The sequence below is a fragment of the Amblyomma maculatum genome, chromosome 1 (assembly GCF_055883805.1).
Source record: "Amblyomma maculatum isolate TAMU_Amacu chromosome 1, ASM5588380v1, whole genome shotgun sequence".
Classification (NCBI taxonomy): domain Eukaryota; kingdom Metazoa; phylum Arthropoda; class Arachnida; order Ixodida; family Ixodidae; genus Amblyomma; species Amblyomma maculatum.
Genome location: NC_139344.1, coordinates 54,105,471 through 54,124,784, shown reverse-complemented (window position 1 = coordinate 54,124,784; position 19,314 = coordinate 54,105,471). Strand labels below are relative to the sequence as shown.

General features: G+C 47.3%; 1 protein-coding gene across 1 annotated transcript in view; it reads right to left on the bottom strand.

Annotated features, from left to right (window-relative positions):
• The window catches only part of LOC146202396 (O-acyltransferase like protein-like), a 76,425-nt gene that overhangs the window by 14,400 nt on the left and 42,711 nt on the right, over positions 1-19,314 (bottom strand). Inside the window, exons 3-7 of the mRNA XM_084584585.1 lie at positions 16,007-16,118; positions 15,146-15,236; positions 7,543-7,637; positions 3,917-4,087; positions 2,792-2,888 (exon numbers count right to left, since the gene is read on the bottom strand). Coding sequence (XP_084440711.1) covers positions 2,792-2,888; positions 3,917-4,087; positions 7,543-7,637; positions 15,146-15,236; positions 16,007-16,118 — 566 coding nt within the window. The remainder of the gene's footprint in view (positions 1-2,791; positions 2,889-3,916; positions 4,088-7,542; positions 7,638-15,145; positions 15,237-16,006; positions 16,119-19,314) is intronic.

Here is a 19,314-nt window from a genome sequence, read left to right as displayed (position 1 = left end):
TTGCGTCTGTTTTACTGTAACATGCGTATGGAATAGACATATGTGGCACAGCGATTGACCAGCCCATTTGAAAACATTTCATGCTATCGACCACAGAGTGACTATAGTCGTTGATTGGTCAACGTACTGGATTGGACATTTTGGTAACGCGAAGTAAGCGAGCATTTGGGGGGATCGAGTTCGGACGACTGTCGAGGGTTGAGGGACGGAAGTCTCCAGGGACTGCAGCCTAAAGTGTAGCAGAAGGACAAGGCCTGATTCTGCTAGCCTCTGACCTTCGATCGTCCAGCCATTACAGTTTAGCCTTTTATGTCATTATGTCGCACCTGAAAACATTGTAAAATATGATGTAAATAAATGTGTACGGTCCACAAGGAACAGTCTCATCTCCGCGCCGCAATGTGTCGCTGAGCCACGGACACAGCGGTGGGCACTGGTCACTAGCACTACTCTGTATGAGAGAAGAAGGCAGAAGAAAAAAAACACCTGCCGTACGAAGCATTCGCCTAAAAAATAACTAAATTTAAGACTTATGGTGCGACATTGAGAGAGCCTTACTGCTGCTTCTCGCCGTCTCAATTCTTCGCCCGCCTCACGTTTGCGGAGTTACGCGTCAGCGTCTTGATGGAGCTTTTCTCATAGTTTCGGTTTCTCTTACTCGAAGTTCTTCGTCGGCATATTATCAGGCACGTTGAAGACTCGCATGAGGAGCACGGCGCTTCGACGGTGCCCCACCACCAATCGAATATATTTTCGTAAGGCGCGCCTTGTCGCTCTGTGTGCGCTTGCGGGGACGCCCGCCCGCTTTGCATGTGTGTAATGACGCGTGATTGCGAGTAAGAAAGGACAGGCGCGCGCGTAGAGGGTGTCCTCTGCGCAAGCGCAGGAAGATGACCCTCTCCGCACGCGTGCTTTCACGGGGCGCATTCCTTTTCCACATGAGCCCGCTATTTTCGTACTGCTGCCGACGATAGCTGGTTTTTTGGTACCGTGAAAGTGTTGGTACCGCTTCACTGTTGACGACGAACAACGATGAACTGTACCGAGGTGAAAGGGTGAAGGCTTGTACGATTGGTTTTGCTACAACGTTAATGATTTTACCAGTGATAAACTGAATAATAAATGTAAGAGGCTGCACCCTCTCTCTGCAGTTCATCTCTCAATAAAAAAAAAAAATTATTTCCCTTATCTAGAACGCGTTCCTTTCTGTCATTACTCATTGCAGTGATCAAAGGAATTGCAAAATGGTCGAAAACTGGACGAGTTGGTACAGATCTATTTTGTTGTGGCACCACTAGAAGAGGACTGAGTCGAAGGAGGACACTCGTCTCGGTCCTCGTTATTGTGGTGCCACAACAAAATGGATAAAAGGAAGATGCGATACAAAAGGTCGGCGCTATTCCATTTTAGCTCACGACTGCCACGAGTCATTTCCGAAGGGAACAAAAAACTGTTCGTGTATTCGTATGAGCCTTGCATGTGCGCGCTGCGCAACACCACTGGCAGCTGCAAGCTTTCATATTTAGCGGATATTCCCCGCGCGTTGCCGGTGGCACAAGATTTCCTCTCCCATATATTTGCAGGAATATGTGATCGTTGTCTTGTCACCTTAACTGCATGCCACTTTGCTTTTACGATAGCCTCTGACCGTGCTGCTCAGCCAAACCCTGTCAGTGGAGACACACGGCCACCGCCTCTGCGAAACCTGCCTCTTACAGTTTTAAGTTGTTAAGCTGTGTACCCTTCGCAACGATGACGGCTCGATTTAAGCACCTTACGGTCACATGACTCTTTACGACATTCGTGTTCACTAATTACGCTCGCTGTTATGTGGAGTGGTTTTCCGAATCCACCGGTAAGAAAGTATGGTTGGAGCACTTCTTTGCCGACGGCGAAGCGATGAGCCTGAATAATTCCATTTTATGCTGCGGTTCCACCCAAACGTCGTCACTTACGATGTGCTGAAGCGTCAATTGCACAAATGGGCATTTCTTGAGTTACTTCTCTGTAGAAAACTCATTACGTGTTTACATGCGTGGGTGAAAGTGAAGGGAAAACCAAGTGGACAAGGCTTTGTCTAACAAAGTTTCGCACGCAAAATAAAGTCACTGTTTTTCTTGCTGGCTATCGAATTTGGCGAGTGCTGGTTCGTTAGTTTGTCATGAATCTTATTTATGTGCAGTCAGCTGTGCGAACAACGCCCCGTGATATTACTTTTCAGTAAGCGAAAAACTTGCGATAAAACGTTGTGCTTGATCTTGGCCTTAAGCGTGTTTTTATATAGGCTATTTTCGCATAATTTCCACTTTTATGGAATCAACGTAATTTCTGTCAGGTATTTCTCTGCGAATTTCGTTCGTGTGATAGGTTAAAACAAGGCCGCGATGGTTTTACTTTTTGTGTGTGCTATGTCATGTATAACACGTTCGCTATTTAGTTCCGAAAGTGACCGCAAAGTATACGGCTTCAGTGATATGCACGCATAATTGTCGTTGCTAGCACTTAAAGGGGTTAAAAGTTCGCCAAACATCCGGCTTTCTTACAGCAAGATGGTTATGGATTAAACGCGCCTTTAAACCTTGTTTTCACTGACATTTTTTTTTTTTTTTTTTTACAACAGAATAAGCTGACATAGCGCGAGTTCAACGTTTCCTGTACTCCATTTACTGAACTGCGTACGAAAGGTTCCGACTTCTTTTCTCCATGGCGGAAATTGTGTTCGCACTGCTTTTAACGGCACATGACCCGTATATCTTTCTCTGCAGTGTCTGGCCTTTCGCAATATACGCACCTGGTGAGGAAGAAGGTGTTGGCTGCCAGGGTGAAGTTCACGAAAGGCGAGAAAAGGATGTCATTCGAGATGCTGTCGTACGCTCTAAGCAGGCCACCTGAGGTAATAAAAACACCAAGGACATGACCGCCTTGCAATCCGGTTTCTTTTCATAAGTTCATAATTTTAACGTATAGTATGAATGGCACCAACAACAGTGCTTACACAGGGAGCATATTACAGACGTGTTCTGAAAAAAAAAAAAAAAACAAGAAACAAAAAACAAAAACAGCAGTCGTCGCCATTTATGTTCAAGTAATAGAGAAAAAAAATTATGTATGTGGCTGACTGCTTTCGTTTTATAGAGTTTTTGCTCGGAGCATATACTTGGCTTTTTGAAGATGTTAAATATGTTGAAGATGTTAAAGTTGAAATCGACCTAATTATCGAAGAGACGCCGTGTACATGAAAAGAAGGTTTCTTTGTTTCATTAGAACTGAGATAAATGCCGTTAGGACTTTTAATCAAATTTCATTGTCATGGCTGCTGAATATCTGCCCAGAAGACGTTGTGTAGCGATGACTGCCATATAATCTGGTCGTGAAATTCAACAAGGTTGACGACTGGGCGAGTTGGTAACGGTTTGGCTCGTTTAAAATGAATGATCTGGTCGGTCAACCAAAACGCCGTATTTTTCCTTTATTAGGTGACATAATCGGCACCGTTTTTAATGAAAACGCGGAGGTTTTTTTGCCAAACGGCACGTCTTGTCGCATGTGGTCTGAAATCATAATCAGCCTTTTATACGTTTTTAGCGCGGCAAAAAACTATGGATCTGGGCACAAATTACACGTTTACGCACTCAAATATTTACGCACTATAACTGGCGACGAAAAACTAGTGACGCGCATTTGCTCTAAAAAAGTTTTTTTAGTCTAGCAGCGCCTTGAGCATCCCTTTTCTCTTTTGTCTTGCGTAGAAAAATAAGAATAAATAAACTATATCCTTGCGTCTGTTTTCTTTCATGCGGGATGCTCGTGGAAGGAAGGACACGCACATTTTTTTTAAAACATTTACATGAAAAATAAACTTTCACGCGGAAACAGTTGGGCCGGAGCGGAAAAATACGCGAAAAACTCCGCTCACTGAACATGTGCGTGTTCTCGGTGAGGAAGTAGGTGTGTCCGCAGATGAGCCAAGCCATGCTGATTGCCTGCACGCCCTGCGCGGCACCCAGTTCCGGAGGCTCCACAGGATCCGTGAGCCGGCGAAGATTCCGAGCAAAGGAGAACGACAGCAGGCAGTTGGTCAGACATCCTGCGTCACACACGATGCAGAGTCGGGTGCAAAACTTTCGACGTAACAACTTTGCGGGCGGATATTTGTTTTTATTTTTATATATGTACTTTTGAAATGAACAAAATATTTGCAAAATTCTGCTGGGCCAATAGCTGAAACTAGTAGAGATCCATATTACACTTTGTTATTCAAGCAACAGGATATACACAAAGTTCGGTGATACATGATCACCACGGGTGTATATTAACACTCAAGCGCACACAGAAAATACAACCAACGAGCCCATTAATCTTCGAAAAGTAGAAAAGTTTAATGGAGAAGACGAGGTTTTTGGGCATTTTAACTTCAAGCGGTACAATATTTCATACTTTCGCCCCATTATACTCAATTAGCCGCTGTCCATAGGTGTTCCGGGTTACAGGGCAGTTAAAATTAATATTGCTTGCATGCATATAGTATTCCTGTTAGGCAGCGCAAAAATGCTATTTGAAAGAGAACAGTTATTGCTTACAATTAAATGTAAATAAAACATATGTATTCTTCACTGAACGTTTCTCAAGAACTAGGCACCCTTCAATAGCTTCAATTAAATTTTGGTGAGCCGGAACTTGGGCAAAAATCGGCATTTGTTAGCCGACTTGGGCGAAACCACCAATTCGCCGAATGGTCAGGAACAGTCTGAGAAGTGCGTTACTGAGAGAGGGGGTAGTGGGGGAAGGGGCGTCTGAAGTAATACAGTCGATGGTTTGAGTTGGTTTATAGTGTTTAACGTCCCAAAGCGACTCTGGCTATGAGGGACGCCGTAGAGGAGGCCTCTGAAAATTTCGACCACCTGAGGTCCTTTAACGTGCACTGATATCGCACAACACACGGACGCCTTGCTTTTCAAGTTCCATCTAAAAGTGGCCTCTGCGGCCTAAGTTTCACTCCTCGTTCCTGGATTGGGCAGTCGACTGACCTGTAACCACCGCGGCGAGGCTATACACAGTCCAGTTGAGCCACTTAGTTTCTTGAAGACTACGGAGGATGAGTTAAAACTTAAGCTCTTCGTCCACTCCCTCTCCGACTAATTTATGCGCAACCATTGTCAAAGAGTGGGTCAGAGAAATAACTCAAGTTACCGACATTCTAGTAGAAATTAAGAAGAATAAATGGACATGGGCAGGACATGTAGTGCAAAGAGAGGATAACCGATGGTCGCTGAGGGTAACAAACTGGATTCCAAGGGAAGGAAAGCGTAGCAGGGGGCGGCAGAAAGTTAGGTGGGCGGATGAGATTAAGAAGTTCGCAAGGGTCAAGTGGATGCAGCTAGCTCAGAACCGGGTTAAGTGGAGAAATATGGGAGAGGCCTTCGCCCTGCAGTGGGTATAGTCAGGCTGATGATGATGATGATTTCAAAGAGTGCAACCAGTATGTTCTTTGTTCAAAGTATTTGCTCCTCTGGAAAAATCTGGACAGTCCGTCTATACAGTTGTAGACATATATAGTTGTTAAACTCCCATGTCTTCTGAAGCCAACTCCTTCCCCGTGTATAGCTCTGAAAAGTATATTTATTCTCTGGCAAACATGCAGGCGGCATCTTATTAGAATTAGAACTGCTCTTCTCGCGCCCTTCTGCGGCGTGTATGCAAAAAAAAAAAAAAAGAAAGAGAGAGAGAGAGAACTGTTTTCTTTTCTAGTAAGTTCGCAATCTACATCTTTCTATTTTTGTGATGCGTTGCTACATCGTGGCTAGTTTGTTTTAAAGCCCTTACTCTTGGTCATGGCCCTGATTTCGCCTCTTGTAGCAAAACGGTACTGATAAAATGCGCGGGGCCCTTCTTGGTGGTTTCTAGATTTTATGCAGCATTTTGAGGTTCTTTTTTCGCATTGTCTCTAACTTCAAGCACATATTGTTTTCAGGTCGATCTGCAAATTGTTTGCTTATCAAAAAAAAAAATGTAGAGGTTCAACTATCCTTCAATCAAGTTTCACGAGCATGAGTCATCGGCTTGAGCTGCAGTCGTTGCTACCGCTTCGATCTTAGCTCGCTTCCACGCTTGGTAAGCTTCTCGACAAATAGCTAGTTAGGCTTCACGTTATTCGATGGTCTCGGCAAACTGTCTGGCATAACTGCGGTCTTTAGCGAGATGGCGTATATATGTTCATGTCCTATTTACGTAAGGTAAATGAAGGAGTGGTATTGATGAAACTTCGTGATTACGATGATGTTCAATGCACAGCGCGACAGTGTGTTGCAGTGGGAACCTCATGAAGACAACGATGGTTACCGCACAGGGGCGAGAGTGTGTTGCAGTTTTACACGAGGCGGGATCGGCTGCAGCGATAGCACAATGCTTTCGAGCCTGGGCACGGTAATCATTACAGAGTGCGACTCTTACCAGGATGCTGAACAGAACGCTATCGGGCATGGTGCACAAAACATTCAGAATTTACTCGCTGCTCGCTTCGCTCTGTTAGACTACGGTCACACCTGGGTCATCCCACCGTTGCCACCAATTGTTGCGACAAGGTCACAGCTGAGACATCCCACCACTACCACCAGTTGTTACACCGCGGTCACGCCTGGCTCATCCCACCGCTGCCACCAGTTGTTTAGATGTGGCTCTAGGCCCTATTGGTAGCATTGGCCTTGCGGCTCGGTGGCTCGGCAGAGGGCATCAGCAGTCCCAACAAAGACGAGGCGTCGACTAACAAAACAACGTTTAATACAGCATCACGTAGGAACGGGCAGAGAAGCAGACCTGGAGAGAAAACTGACACGCTCACAAAGCAGGTGTCTCGGCGTCGTCTCTCCGTCGTCTCTTCGTAGTCTCTATTTTTATACACTCGGCAGTTCATAGATAAAGGGAGAAGATTTCATATTATCGCCAGCTCTGCTGACCTAGTCACTGTGGCGTGGAGGAACCTCCTGCTAACGGGCGAGGGCGACGCTCTCTCCTTCGAGCGCTGGGGACAGCGTTTAGACACAAACGCACGCACACATCACGACACGGGTAGATTGAACACGTCGGAGTATGTCCGCTGGAAGAAGCGATGGGCGGCCGATTGCACGGCACTGAAATGGCCGAAATGCGCGCTGCTATGACTGATGCTCTTGCGTTACGCCGCGGCCGCGTCGGCTCGCGCACATGACGGTGGCAAATGGTAATAGCTCGCTCGCGGTCCTCTAGTGAAATTCCATGTTCCATGAAGCCCCACTGTCGTCTTTACACACTGGGTCTCGCAGCTATGCGTCATTTCAGCGCTCGTTTCTGGCAGATTTCCGGTGTCGATTAGATGTAACAGCAAACCTTGCATGAAGGTGCAACTAGACACCAAATATGGCCAAAAAGGTGCAAGCTAAATAAAACCTCTATATCTTTCAGAGAGTAGCACTTGCCTGCTATTTTCCACCTGTTGCACTGCTAATTAAAACAAAACTCCTGGCCGAAGCCTCCAAAAGAAAGCGTAAAAAGAGTATTTTTGCCTACCTGCTCCAGGCAGCGCCTTCTGTGCGTTGTCTTCTACCCTCATGTCTAAGATGGTAGCCACCAGTATGACACCGACGAGGAGGCACAAGGTGATGCTGGAAAAGACAATCAGCAAGTACCAAAAAAATGTTGACTTTGTGGTGTCGTTTGAAGCTGTGAAAGTTATGAAGATTGCTTGTGCCCAGTGACCAATTTCAGTCTTCCTGGGGAAAAGCGAGCGTTATTGTTCATCTGCACGGGATGACGTTGCGAAGACATCGACACCGACATCATAACGACCGGTGTTGCGCCTGTGCGAGGTCATTGATACATGCATTATAACGACAGTGGTGTAGCGTCCTGTAAAGAATCATATTCTAAATTTTCCAGTTTCTCAAAAAACAAAACTCACAGGATAGTTACGAGTGTGGAAAGCGAATGCTTCAGCGTTTGATGTGAGGAATAATTGGCCATGCACATGTTTCAGTTTTTTTTTTCCTCCCAAAGACAGGTAGCAGGATGTGGATCCGGACTTGCCCAACACTGCAGTGATACTTTGAAGCCAACTTGTCAACTGGTCGCTTACAGCTTTGACAGTTAAATTACGCGCATTTGCATAAGAAGGGAACCAACAGTCACTGACACAATCTTTTACTTTCTTAGGTATTTATGTTGCAGGTAACCTATACTTGAGAGTGTTCACTAGCGCCACCAAACTGTTTGGTTAGATAGTGTGAACTTGAGCCCTTGTGGGAATAGGGTAACACGAAGAACCTTTGCAGGTTGAAACGTCCAAAGCTGTGTTTCCACACGTACTGCTGTAGCAATGCTTGCGCAGCGTCTTAAAAGCGCAAACCTCTAAGAAAGCCGGGCGTAAGGCCATAGGCTGCTTGTACTCATATTTTTCCAGCGGCGCGTTTCGAACCAGCCACCTTCCGCAGCAAAGCCAGACGCCCAAGCGAACGCCCCCCCCCTCAATCTCTCTCTCTCTCTCTATCTCAAAGTGGAGAGGAGGGCTACCTTGCTCCACTTTCCTACCTGTAAAATGAGGCAAGGAACATGTGGTGTTGCGGACACCACTCCCGAGAACGGCGCGAAAACTCAACAACGCCCTAATAAGAGCTGTTTGACGGTATAGTTAGTATACCGGGTATATACCGGGTATATACCTGGTATATAAATCACCCTGTGTGTTTAATATACCGGGTGATTGTTGTGCTATTTAAATATCTGCATTTTATAAACTATGACAGATGACTCAATGCAGTCTGCGCAGGCTAGTTGTAGAGCAAGTCGGACATTTATGCACGCTATCGAGCCTCGTGATTGGATGACGAATTAACTGAAATTAATTAATGGACTTTTAGATTTCTGAATTGAAGGGATAACATTATATTGCGAAATTGAAGGGTGTGAACCTTAAAGATGAGATGTGGATTTAATAGTTCGTTTGAACGTCTAGCGCTGCCAGTAATTCGGGCAGAGCAGGGTCGAATTGCCAGCCGCAGGGCACAGCTTCAGCACGAGAGATGGGCGCCGGAGCCAAGCGATGGTGATGGCGATGCCGCAGCATTTTCCGTTCTTTGTCTTCTTTACATTTCCCCCACGTGAAGAAGTCGCCATCCTGGCGACTCAGGGAGAAGAGACGACCAGAGGGTTGTAATATGGCTTGAGGCGGCTAACGTGGACAATCTCGCGGCCGCGACGGCGGTGGTCGGAAGAAGGGGTGACTGGCTCGATTACGTAGTTCACAGGGGATGTGCGTTCCAAGACGCGATAAGGTCCGTGGTATTTGGTGTCTAGTTTGTTGGTGGCAGGAACGCATAGCCAAACGAAGCTGTCGGCCTGGAACGTGGGAGCAGGAGTATCGGTATCATGCTGATCTTTGCGATAGCCTTGAGTGTTGGAGGTAAACGTGCGAGCTAGCTGACGGCATTCCTCAGCCTTCTGTACAATGTCTGACAAAGCACTGTACTCAGAGGCATCTGGATGGTATGGCAAAATTGTGTCCAGAGTACATGATGGTTCACGGCCGTATAAGAGGAAGAAGGGCGAAAAACCAGTTGTTGCTTGGGTGGCAGTGTTGTACGCGAACGTTACGAATGGCAGTACTTGGTCCCAGTTCGAGCTTCCAGATTCAGATGTAACATACATTGCGAGCATGTCCCCAAGCGTACGGTTGAAGCGCTCCGTGAGGCCATTTGTTTGCGGGTGGTACGCAGTTGTAGCTCGATGTATCGATTTACAAGACGACAGGAGCTCTTGGACTACTTCGGAAAGAAAGACAAGACCTCTATCACTCAGTAGCTCGCGGGGGGCGCCGTGTCGAAGAATGAAGTGGTGCAAAAGAAAATGGGCTACCTCTCGAGCTGTCGCCGCGGGAAGTGCAGCAGTCTCGGCGTAACGGGTCAGGTGGTCGACGGCGACAATGACCCATCGATTACCAGCGGCACTGCATGGTAGTGGACCATAGAGGTCGATTCCCACGCGATCAAACGGGCGAGCTGGACACGGTAAAGGCTGAAGAGGGCCAGCAGGGTGGCGAGAAATCTTGCGTTGTTGACAGGCGGTACAAGAGCGAATGTAGCGACGTACGAAATTGTACATTCCCCGCCAGTAGTACATTTGACGAATTCGATCATATGTTTTGAGGACGCCGGCATGAGCGCTTTGCGGGTCACTATGATGGTGGGCACAAACCTCGGAGCGGAGGTGGCGCGGAATGACAAGAAGCCACCTTCTGCCGTCTGAGTTGTAGTTCCTTCGGTAGAGAAGGCCTTCCCGAATGGCGAAATGGGAGGCCTGTCGGCGGAGTGCCCGAGGATGCGTAGCCGCGGAAGTAGTGCCAAGGATATCTAGCAGGTTAGAAACCCAAGGATCTTGTCGTTGCTCGAAAGGCATATCCTCAATGGTGAGTGCTGACAAGAGTGTTTGAGGAGGGGACGATGAGTTAGGCGAGCACACCGGTGACCGAGAAAGAGCGTCGGCGTCAGAGTGCTTGCGGCCAGAGCGGTACACTACACGGATGTCGTATTCCTGAAGCCTGAGAGCCCAGCGCCCGAGACGGCCAGACGGATCCTTGAGAGACGCGAGCCAGCAGAGAGCGTGATGATCTGTAACTACCTCGAAGGAGTGGCCGTATAAGTAAGGGCGGAACTTCGTTACAGCCCACACGATTGCTAAGCACTCCTTTTCGGTAACGGAGTAGTTGGACTCGGCTTTGGTGAGAGCACGGCTGGCGTAGGCGACAACGTATTCGGAGAAGCCAGGCTTGCGCTGGGCGAGGACGGCGCCGAGGCCGACACCACTGGCATCGGTGTGAAGTTCTGTAGGTGCAGTAGGGTCGTAATGGCGAAGGATTGGCGGTGACGTTAGAACATTGCGCAGTGTCGCGAATGCATCATCGCAGGCTGGCGACCATGAGGAGAGGTTAGGGGTGCCTTTCAAGAGCTGTGTAAGGGGGGCTATGATGGTTGCGAAATTCCGAACAAAACGACGAAAGTACGAGCAGAGGCCCACGAAGCTTCGCAGTTGTTTCAAAGTGGTCGGTTTCGGAAAGTCAGCGACGGCGCGCAGCTTCTCAGGATCAGGCAGAACTCCATCTTTACACACAACATGTCCGAGTATTGTGAGCTGGTGGGCACCAAAGCGGCACTTTTTGAGGTTCAGTTGAAGACCGGCGCGGGTTAGGCAGGTGAAGACCTGGCGAAGTCGAGTCAGGTGGGTCGGGAAGTCGGTTGAAAAGACGACGATATCATCAAGGTAGCATAAACAGATGTTCCATTTCAGGCCGCGCAGTACAGTGTCCATCATTCTTTCAAATGTGGCTGGGGCGTTACAGAGTCCGAATGGCATAACATTAAATTCGTATAGTCCGTCTGGAGTAATAAAGGCGGTCTTAGGACGATCCGCCTCTGCCATGGGCACCTGCCAATACCCGGAGCGTAAATCGAGTGAGGAAAAGAATTCTGCGCCTTGCAAGCAGTCTAGGGCATCGTCGATTCGTGGGAGGGGGTACACATCACGACGAGTGATTTTGTTGAGACGGCGATAATCAACACAAAATCGTATGGAGCCATCCTTCTTTTTAACTAGGACCACAGGAGACGACCATGGGCTACAGGATTCTCTAATTACTCCGCGTTGGAGCATGTCATCGACTTGTTGGGCAATAACACGGCGCTCAGTCGGCGACACACGATACGGCCGCTGATGGAGAGGTGGATGAGCGCCAGTGTCGATGAGGTGGGAAATGGTCGTCGTGCGGCCCAAGGAAGATTGCGGGATGTCGAAGGAGGAGCGGAATTGGTGTAGAAGGTCAAGAAGTTGCTCGCGGTGGCGCGGCTCTAGAGCGCTGTCCACAGAATGGTCAAAAAGGTCCCGCTGTAGCGGATCGGAAGCCACACGAGTTGGGGTCAAGGCGTCAACTTGGCAAACAGGGAATGACACATCATCAAAGGCGAACAGAAGGTCCACGGGCTCGATGCGGCCAAGGCACTCCCCTTCGATCAACATAGCGGGAGACGCAAGAGGATTGGCTACCAGAAGTGTGCTAGCGCCGTTGTTCATGTCAAGGACGGCAAACGGCAGCGGTAAGTGGCGGCGGCGGCAGACAACGTTAGAGGGCACAAAGAGGACTGTCGCGGCGGTGGTAAAAGAGGCAGTGAGGGGAACCAGAACAGCGCTTCCGGGTGGGATGGTTGTGTCATGAGCTACGAGGAGTTTGGTCGCAAAACGAGGACACGGCTCGTGGAACAGGGCATCAGACGGTGCATCACTCGATTCAATGAGCTCTACTTGAGGACTGGCGCAGTCAATGATAGCATGATGCTGGGACAGGAAATCCCAGCCGAGAATGACGTCATGAGAACATGTGGGGAGAACGACGAATTCGATGATGTACAAGGCTGCAGCAATGACGACGCGAGCAGTGCAGATAGCTGTCGGCTGTATACTGTGAGCGGATGCGGTACGAAGCGATAGTCCCTCGAGAGGCGTAGTCACTTTTCGGAGGGAGCGGCAGAGTTTTTGGCTGATAACTGATACAGCGGCACCGGTGTCGACGAGCGCAAGAGTATGAACACCTTCAACGATGACAGCAGTAACATTCGCGGGATTAAGACGAGGACTTTGAAATTCTGTCGAATACGCAGTTCGTGCCTCGCGAACTGCGGCGGTTAGTTTTCCGGCTGAGTAGCGGGGCGTCGGCGCATTGGCGAAATGGAGCGGCGACGTGGTGATGACGAACGACGAGGCAGGAAGTCCGGAGGGTCAGGGGATGCTGTTGGAGGACCCGATGGGACGGGGAATTGGGGGGCCAAATAAGGTGGCGCAGGCCGCGCAGCAAAGGCCATATTTATTCGGCGCCGGCAGTAGCGTGTAGTGTGCCCAGGGATGCTGCAGTGGTAGCAAATAGGCCTGTTGTCTGCAGTGCGCCATGGAGATGGTGTCTGACGCAAGGGGGGAGCAAACGCTGTTGGTGCCGAACGCATAGGGGGCGAAGCATAGGCATATGCTGGCTCAGGAGGTGGACTTGAAGTAACTTCGGCATATGAGCGACGCAATACCTGGGGAGGAGCCGGCGCGAATGCTGGAGCATAGCTCAGTGGCGCAACGCCGGACGATGAAATTGTGGGCGTGGGGAACGGCATTGAGGGTGCGACCGGAGGTGATTGAGGAACAGAATTAGGGAGGACTTCAGATACATGCTGTTGGATTGCACGGCGAAGCTCCGGAACAAGGCCAGTTGGTGGCGACTCCTTAACATATGGCTGCAGGGACAGTTGTCGTGCGACCTCCTGACGTACAAAAGCCTTGATGTTTTCAGAGAGGCTAGATGACTCCCTCTCCGCGGCTAGTCCAGCAAGTGATGCTTGAGGCTGGCGAATCAAAACACGCTCCTTGCGGAGTTCGTCGTAGCTTTGACATAGGTCGTAGATTTCCTTGACCGTCGTGGGGCCTTTGGCGACGAGCATGTTGAAAGCGCCGTCATCAATTCCTATGAGGGCATGACGTATCTTAACGGCCTCGGTCATGGTCGGGTCAACGCGACGACACATATCAACAATGTCCTCAATGTAACTGGTGAATGTTTCACCGGGCAGCTGCAGTCGCGACCGAAGACGCTGTTCCGCGCGGAGTTTTCGGACGGCGGGGCGGCCAAAGACATCAGAAAATTTCGTCTTGAAACTCGCCCAGGTAGTAAAGTCCGACTCGTGGTTTCTAAACCACAGATTAGCGACGTCGCTCAAGTAAAAGATGACATTGGTGAGCTTACGGTTGTCGTCCCAGTTATTGTGACGGCTGACCCGTTCGTAAGTGGTCAGCCAATCGTCGACGTCGTCATCGCTGCTTCCACTGAAGGTAGCGGGGTCCCGTTGACGAATCGCACCTGTGCAGGTGACGGGCGGAGGTAGGTGCAATGAAGTCGGCTCCGTCATTGGTGTAGTCAACGTTCTGCTGCGAAGTTCCAGGGCGAGATGGGTACAGGGAACCTCAGATTGACCTCCACCAAGTGAGATGTGGATTTAATAGTTCGTTTGAACGTCTAGCGCTGCCAGTAATTCGGGCAGAGCAGGGTCGAATTGCCAGCCGCAGGGCACAGCTTCAGCACGAGAGATGGGCGCCGGAGCCAAGCGATGGTGATGGCGATGCCGCAGCATTTTCCGTTCTTTGTCTTCTTTACAAAGACGAGTTTTCTTTCTAAATTTTCTTAATCGACAATGGGGCTAAAATAGCGAAAGTCAAAACACGCATCTGAAAGGCTGTTGAGATAACTTTCACGCATTGCACACTTACAGAAGTGCGTCCCTTGCATGGCTTATGTATCAAGAACAGACGCCGTTTCAGTATTTGATGATGCAGAATAAGGTAACAGCGATAATGGCAAAAATATGCACGCAGCGGCGCCATTGTATAAACGTGCAATGCAACGAGATTTAAGATGCGTGTTTTTGATGTTCGATATTTCCAGCAGCCTTGGCGGTTAAGAAAATTTAGAAAAGGCAAATTCAGAGAAAAAGTTAGCGGCCTTCAATTTCGAATTGTTGCCCTTAATATATATAAAAAATAAGTTGGTTCTTTATATTAAATAACGATAGCCTAATCATTAACTCTACGTTGTATATAATCTTCGCCGTGCTGTACAAGCTACCTGCCAAAACCGTGCCGAGACATCTGTCACAGTTTCTATAACAGAAATCTGAAAACATTAAAAAATATTACCTGGCATACAGTGCCCGAGAAGGCTATCCAAATGAACTATGATAGCGTGCATGCCAGAACACAATTTAAAGCATTTCTGTTCTGATTGGATGTTTTATTGACCTGTTGCGAAGAAACGAAAGGCACGGGGATCGGTAGCCGTGCGCATCAAGAAAAGAAGTACCCAAGGTCAAAACTGCGGCTTTTTCACGACGTTCAAATGGCGAAATGAGACATATCTTGCTCTGAAAGCAGCGGTGTCATATCGTATAGGGCTGATCACCTGTTTTCGTTCCGCTTGCTCTTAAGCACTGTGTTTTCTTGAGTTGGTTCAAGCTTAGCGAAAAGTGTAACCCAAGACGTGTTTGTACGCTGTATATAAAACTATACCGCATGCAACAGCTTTCTTTGTACAACTTACATGAGGAAGACCTGTATTCCGGTAATCGAAACATCTTGTTTAACTTCGCAGCGGCTTACATGTGTCTTCGCTCCAATCGACTTCGATGATGCTGCAAGAATTAACAAAAAAAAAAAGGGGGGGGGGGGGAGGGGAAGAACAAAAATTTGCGGTGAATTTAGCGTGTGAGCACTGAGCAGACTTGCGCTGAAGCGGTTAACTAAACTAAAATAACATCGCATTTGCTTTTTGAAGAACACGTTCGTAGTGAATTTTGTTTTTCTTTCGTGTGAATATAAAGTGAGATCGAGCAGCAGCACTGCCCGACAAACTTAATGCTTTCGTTCTCCGCACAACACCGGTCGGGCACTCCAAACAAGTCTGCTGTGCTTCTCTAATTTTTAATTGTCGCGGATAATTCACAAGAAATAGAGAGAGTTGTTACGCTGTTTTTAAGGCACGATGATATTCATTGCACGTGCACTCATTTGCGAAAGTTTTCACACGTCTTAGCAGCAGGGTTTATAATGAGTAAACAATCACTCAAAAGGTAGGCAAATAGCTCGTTAAATGTATCAAGGAACCGTGTTTTCATGAGAGGTGTTTTCTGCTCTAATACCATATTTGTAGCATTAGCAAACGACTTTTCCCGGCCTGGCCACTTTGCACATTCCATAATAAAACAGCTCGTGTCTCACAAACTACAAGATCACATGAACTATAAAGCCGACTAAAGTGCGCCGATCACAGATAACCGTAATGTCAGATCCTGGAAATTTTCAAAGTGACTTCCCTAATGCTTGGAACTTTGTTGTCGTGGCTGAATGCAGTGGGGTTAAACCGCAAAAGATCGAACAACATGCATCTAAAAGCGGTACTCACTATGAGCGACCACGTTCTGCACGTCATCCAGAGTGCAGACCGAAGGTACGCAGACACCCAGACGGAACTTGCGACTCTTGGGAGAGACGCGGTACACGATGCGGGTCATCCGCTGCAAGGGGTGTGCAAGCAAAAGCAGAAATAACCGTAAGTATCTGCCCTGCGTACTGCCGTGAGCAACAATATTGGAAATGCTGGTTTGTGGATTTCTTTTCTTCTTTTTTTTTTTTTTCTGTGCGGTCGTCTAAAGTAGGAGAACGAAATTCCTAAACTCTGAGGAGACATACACGCGTTCCATCCGCTGTAACGAATATAAAAAAGGTGAGTGGCTAAGACAGCTACTCGGGAGAAAAAAAAAATACGAGAGGGTTTTATTGTAGTTTAACCGAGTAGGACGTGCGAAAGCTTTTACGCACAGATGGAAGTTGATGGAGACGACGACTTGCAATGCACAGCGCGAGAGTGTGCTGTAGAAGTAACACGCGAGGCGATCGGCTGCGGCGGCAGACGAAAAAAAAAAAAAAACAATAATAAGGCGGCAGTAGCTACATCGTTCTGTGTTCGCTTCCCACGAGAAATTCCTGGGCCCAAATCCATTCCGACCGTTTCTTTTTTTTGTCTGTGTTCGGCATGTGCAAGCCACAGCATTCTTGGTTGGGTCCCTGTGAAGTAGATCTTTGGCACAAACATTATCCGGGGTTTAACACAGTTAGACCGTGAGAAAGAGCTGTTTGACTTACTTTCGCTATCACACGTGAACTGAGATGTCATGATATGGCGGGCCAATCAGGAGTCGAGCACAATCTTGCTCGGCTATGGTGTCCGAAAGAATGCTTCGCACCAATATTTTTTTTTTTCCCGGTAGTTTGCATCCCGCAAGCATTTGTCCGTGACTGAACGGCACTTAAGATTTACTTAATAATTGAGATTTACTTTGGTGAAATCGTGCTCGTGACGAAGGGCTTCGTATTTTTCGCGAGAAAAAAATTTTTTTTTTTCAATTGATGCCTCAAAGTAAATGATTAGCTATCTCTCCTAAGTTGTAGAGTAAATAGTTTGCAGGAAAGGGCCGTTCATGACAGCGGGTAAGTCAGAGCGGGTTTGAGCTTTTTATTATTATTACTTTTTTACCTTGACGTTTCGCTCTTTTGATAAAAGTCTGATTATTAGGCATAATTTTTAGACTTTTTCACATCACTGGGGGACACGTGTCACACATTTTTATCATTTTGCTCGGCACCTGCCTTTAACAATTAGTCTTCAAGCGATCACCTTAAGGCGGGGAAACCGGCATTGTCCCGTCGACGTCCGGCGTCTTGCCACACAAATCCTAATTGGTCGTCATGGTCATGACGTCACAGACACACGGCCGCGCACGGTAATTTCACACCCACAACGCTCACGTGAAATGTGACGTCAAGCATTGAACGAATCAAGTTATTAAACCATACTACGTAACACTGGGTAAAAGTCGCCGCATACCTTACATCATTTAACTATACTGCAAATAAATTAATTTCGCTCGAAGAAACAAGTCGAGCTTCACAGTTATGGGTGCGACCTTTATTTTGCGGGTCAGGGCCGGTATTGACTGACCATTCAAAGTACGCTTGTCCAGCTTGGAAACGGGCAGGTTTATATGTGTGTTGTATTTCAAGTAGAGTGCTGTCTTACGACTGTATGCTAATGAGCATGTGTGTAATTCGAAAGGGGCACAGATCGCTATCGTGACATACCTATACTACGGAACTTGTGTTTTAGCAAACCGTTGAGTTGGGCTAGTTGGTACGGCATCATGATAAAACAGCGCGAAGAACGACAGACCAGACACACGTGCATTATGCACCCACAAAGGTCAGACAACAAGCGAAGTGGTAGAGGCTTATACCATATCGCAAAAGACTAACAGAACTGCATAAGCAGACCAACTGTTTTCCTGCGTGACAAGAAAGATGTAGAATATTTTCGCGGGCGAGTTGGTTCATTGCAGATAAAAATGTAAACTGCGCGAAAAACGGAACAATAGGCGAAGGAACACAAACTCGACAACACGGACGCAGACTTCCAACTGCTTATTGGTGAACGAAAGCAGATGCTATATACATGAGGGAACTGAGGCGCACAACCACTATCTTTCACACAAGACGTGATGAACGGTAAGAAGGTAAACATTTATAGTAATTTTCTTTCACACTATCAGAAAACGTATTGCAGAATGCCAGATAAAAGGTCGAGCACTCAGACTTCATGTTCCAAAAAAGGCATCACATGAAAAACCACAATCAGACTGAGTAAACCACAATCAGACTGAGTTGTGCGCTTCAGTTCCCTCATGTATACAGCACGTGCTTTCGTTCACCAATAAACAGTTGGAAGTCTGCGCCCGTGTTGTCGAATTTGTGTTCTTTCGCCTATTGTCTCGTTTTTCGCGCAGTTTACATTTTTATCTGCTAAGAAAGATGCTTTTCTCGATAGTGCTTCAGGGGGTCTGCGCAGGGGGTCTGGCTGTATTTATATGCTTTATTTTGTTTAGTGCTTTGTATGTTCCTTTATATATGAATATTTAAAGAACAAAACTTTTAGTTGCCAGCCAGCTCTTGTCCTGTGTTCTCCTTTCTCTCGTCCGTCATCTTTTGCGCTGTTTTATTATGGAACTTGTGTCTCCCCAATTCTTTAATCGCCTTCCTAGCGGTATCTTAACGCGAATAACTAGGGGAAAGTCGTCACGTATCCGGGTCTGACTCCATGAAGTTAAATATTTAACGTTACCATTTTGTTCTGTCCAGCTATGAAAAAAAAAAGAAAGAAAGAAAGAAAGAAAGAAAGAAAGAAAGATGAAAGAAAGAAAGAAAGAAAGAAAGAAAGAAAGAAAGAAAGAAAGAAAGAAAGAAAGAAAGAAAGAGAGAAAGAAAGAAAGAAAGAAAGAAAGAAAGAAAGAAAGAAAGAAAGAAAGAAAGAAAGAAAGAAAGAAAGAAAGAAAGAAAGAAGTAGCCTGAAATCGAGGTGAGCGTAGGTTACTCGCAGTACACCCGCTGTGCTCGGGATGCTTGTTCAAGCCGCAAAACCGCAAGGTAGTTGGTATTTTCCTTCACTCCACCGTCAGTGGCCTATTGGAATCTGTTCTAAGTTCCAGCTACTGGCGTATGAAGTTGGATTGTGCATTTTTAACCCGAGAAGTGTTTAGCGCTGCATTAACGCGGTAGGATTAAAGGCCTCGTTCTCCAGAAAATCCAGCGTTGGCGTTCTCTGCGATTATAGGCATGCCTCTCGCAGGTGTAGTCGGCAGGCAACATGACCGGGCGCTAACT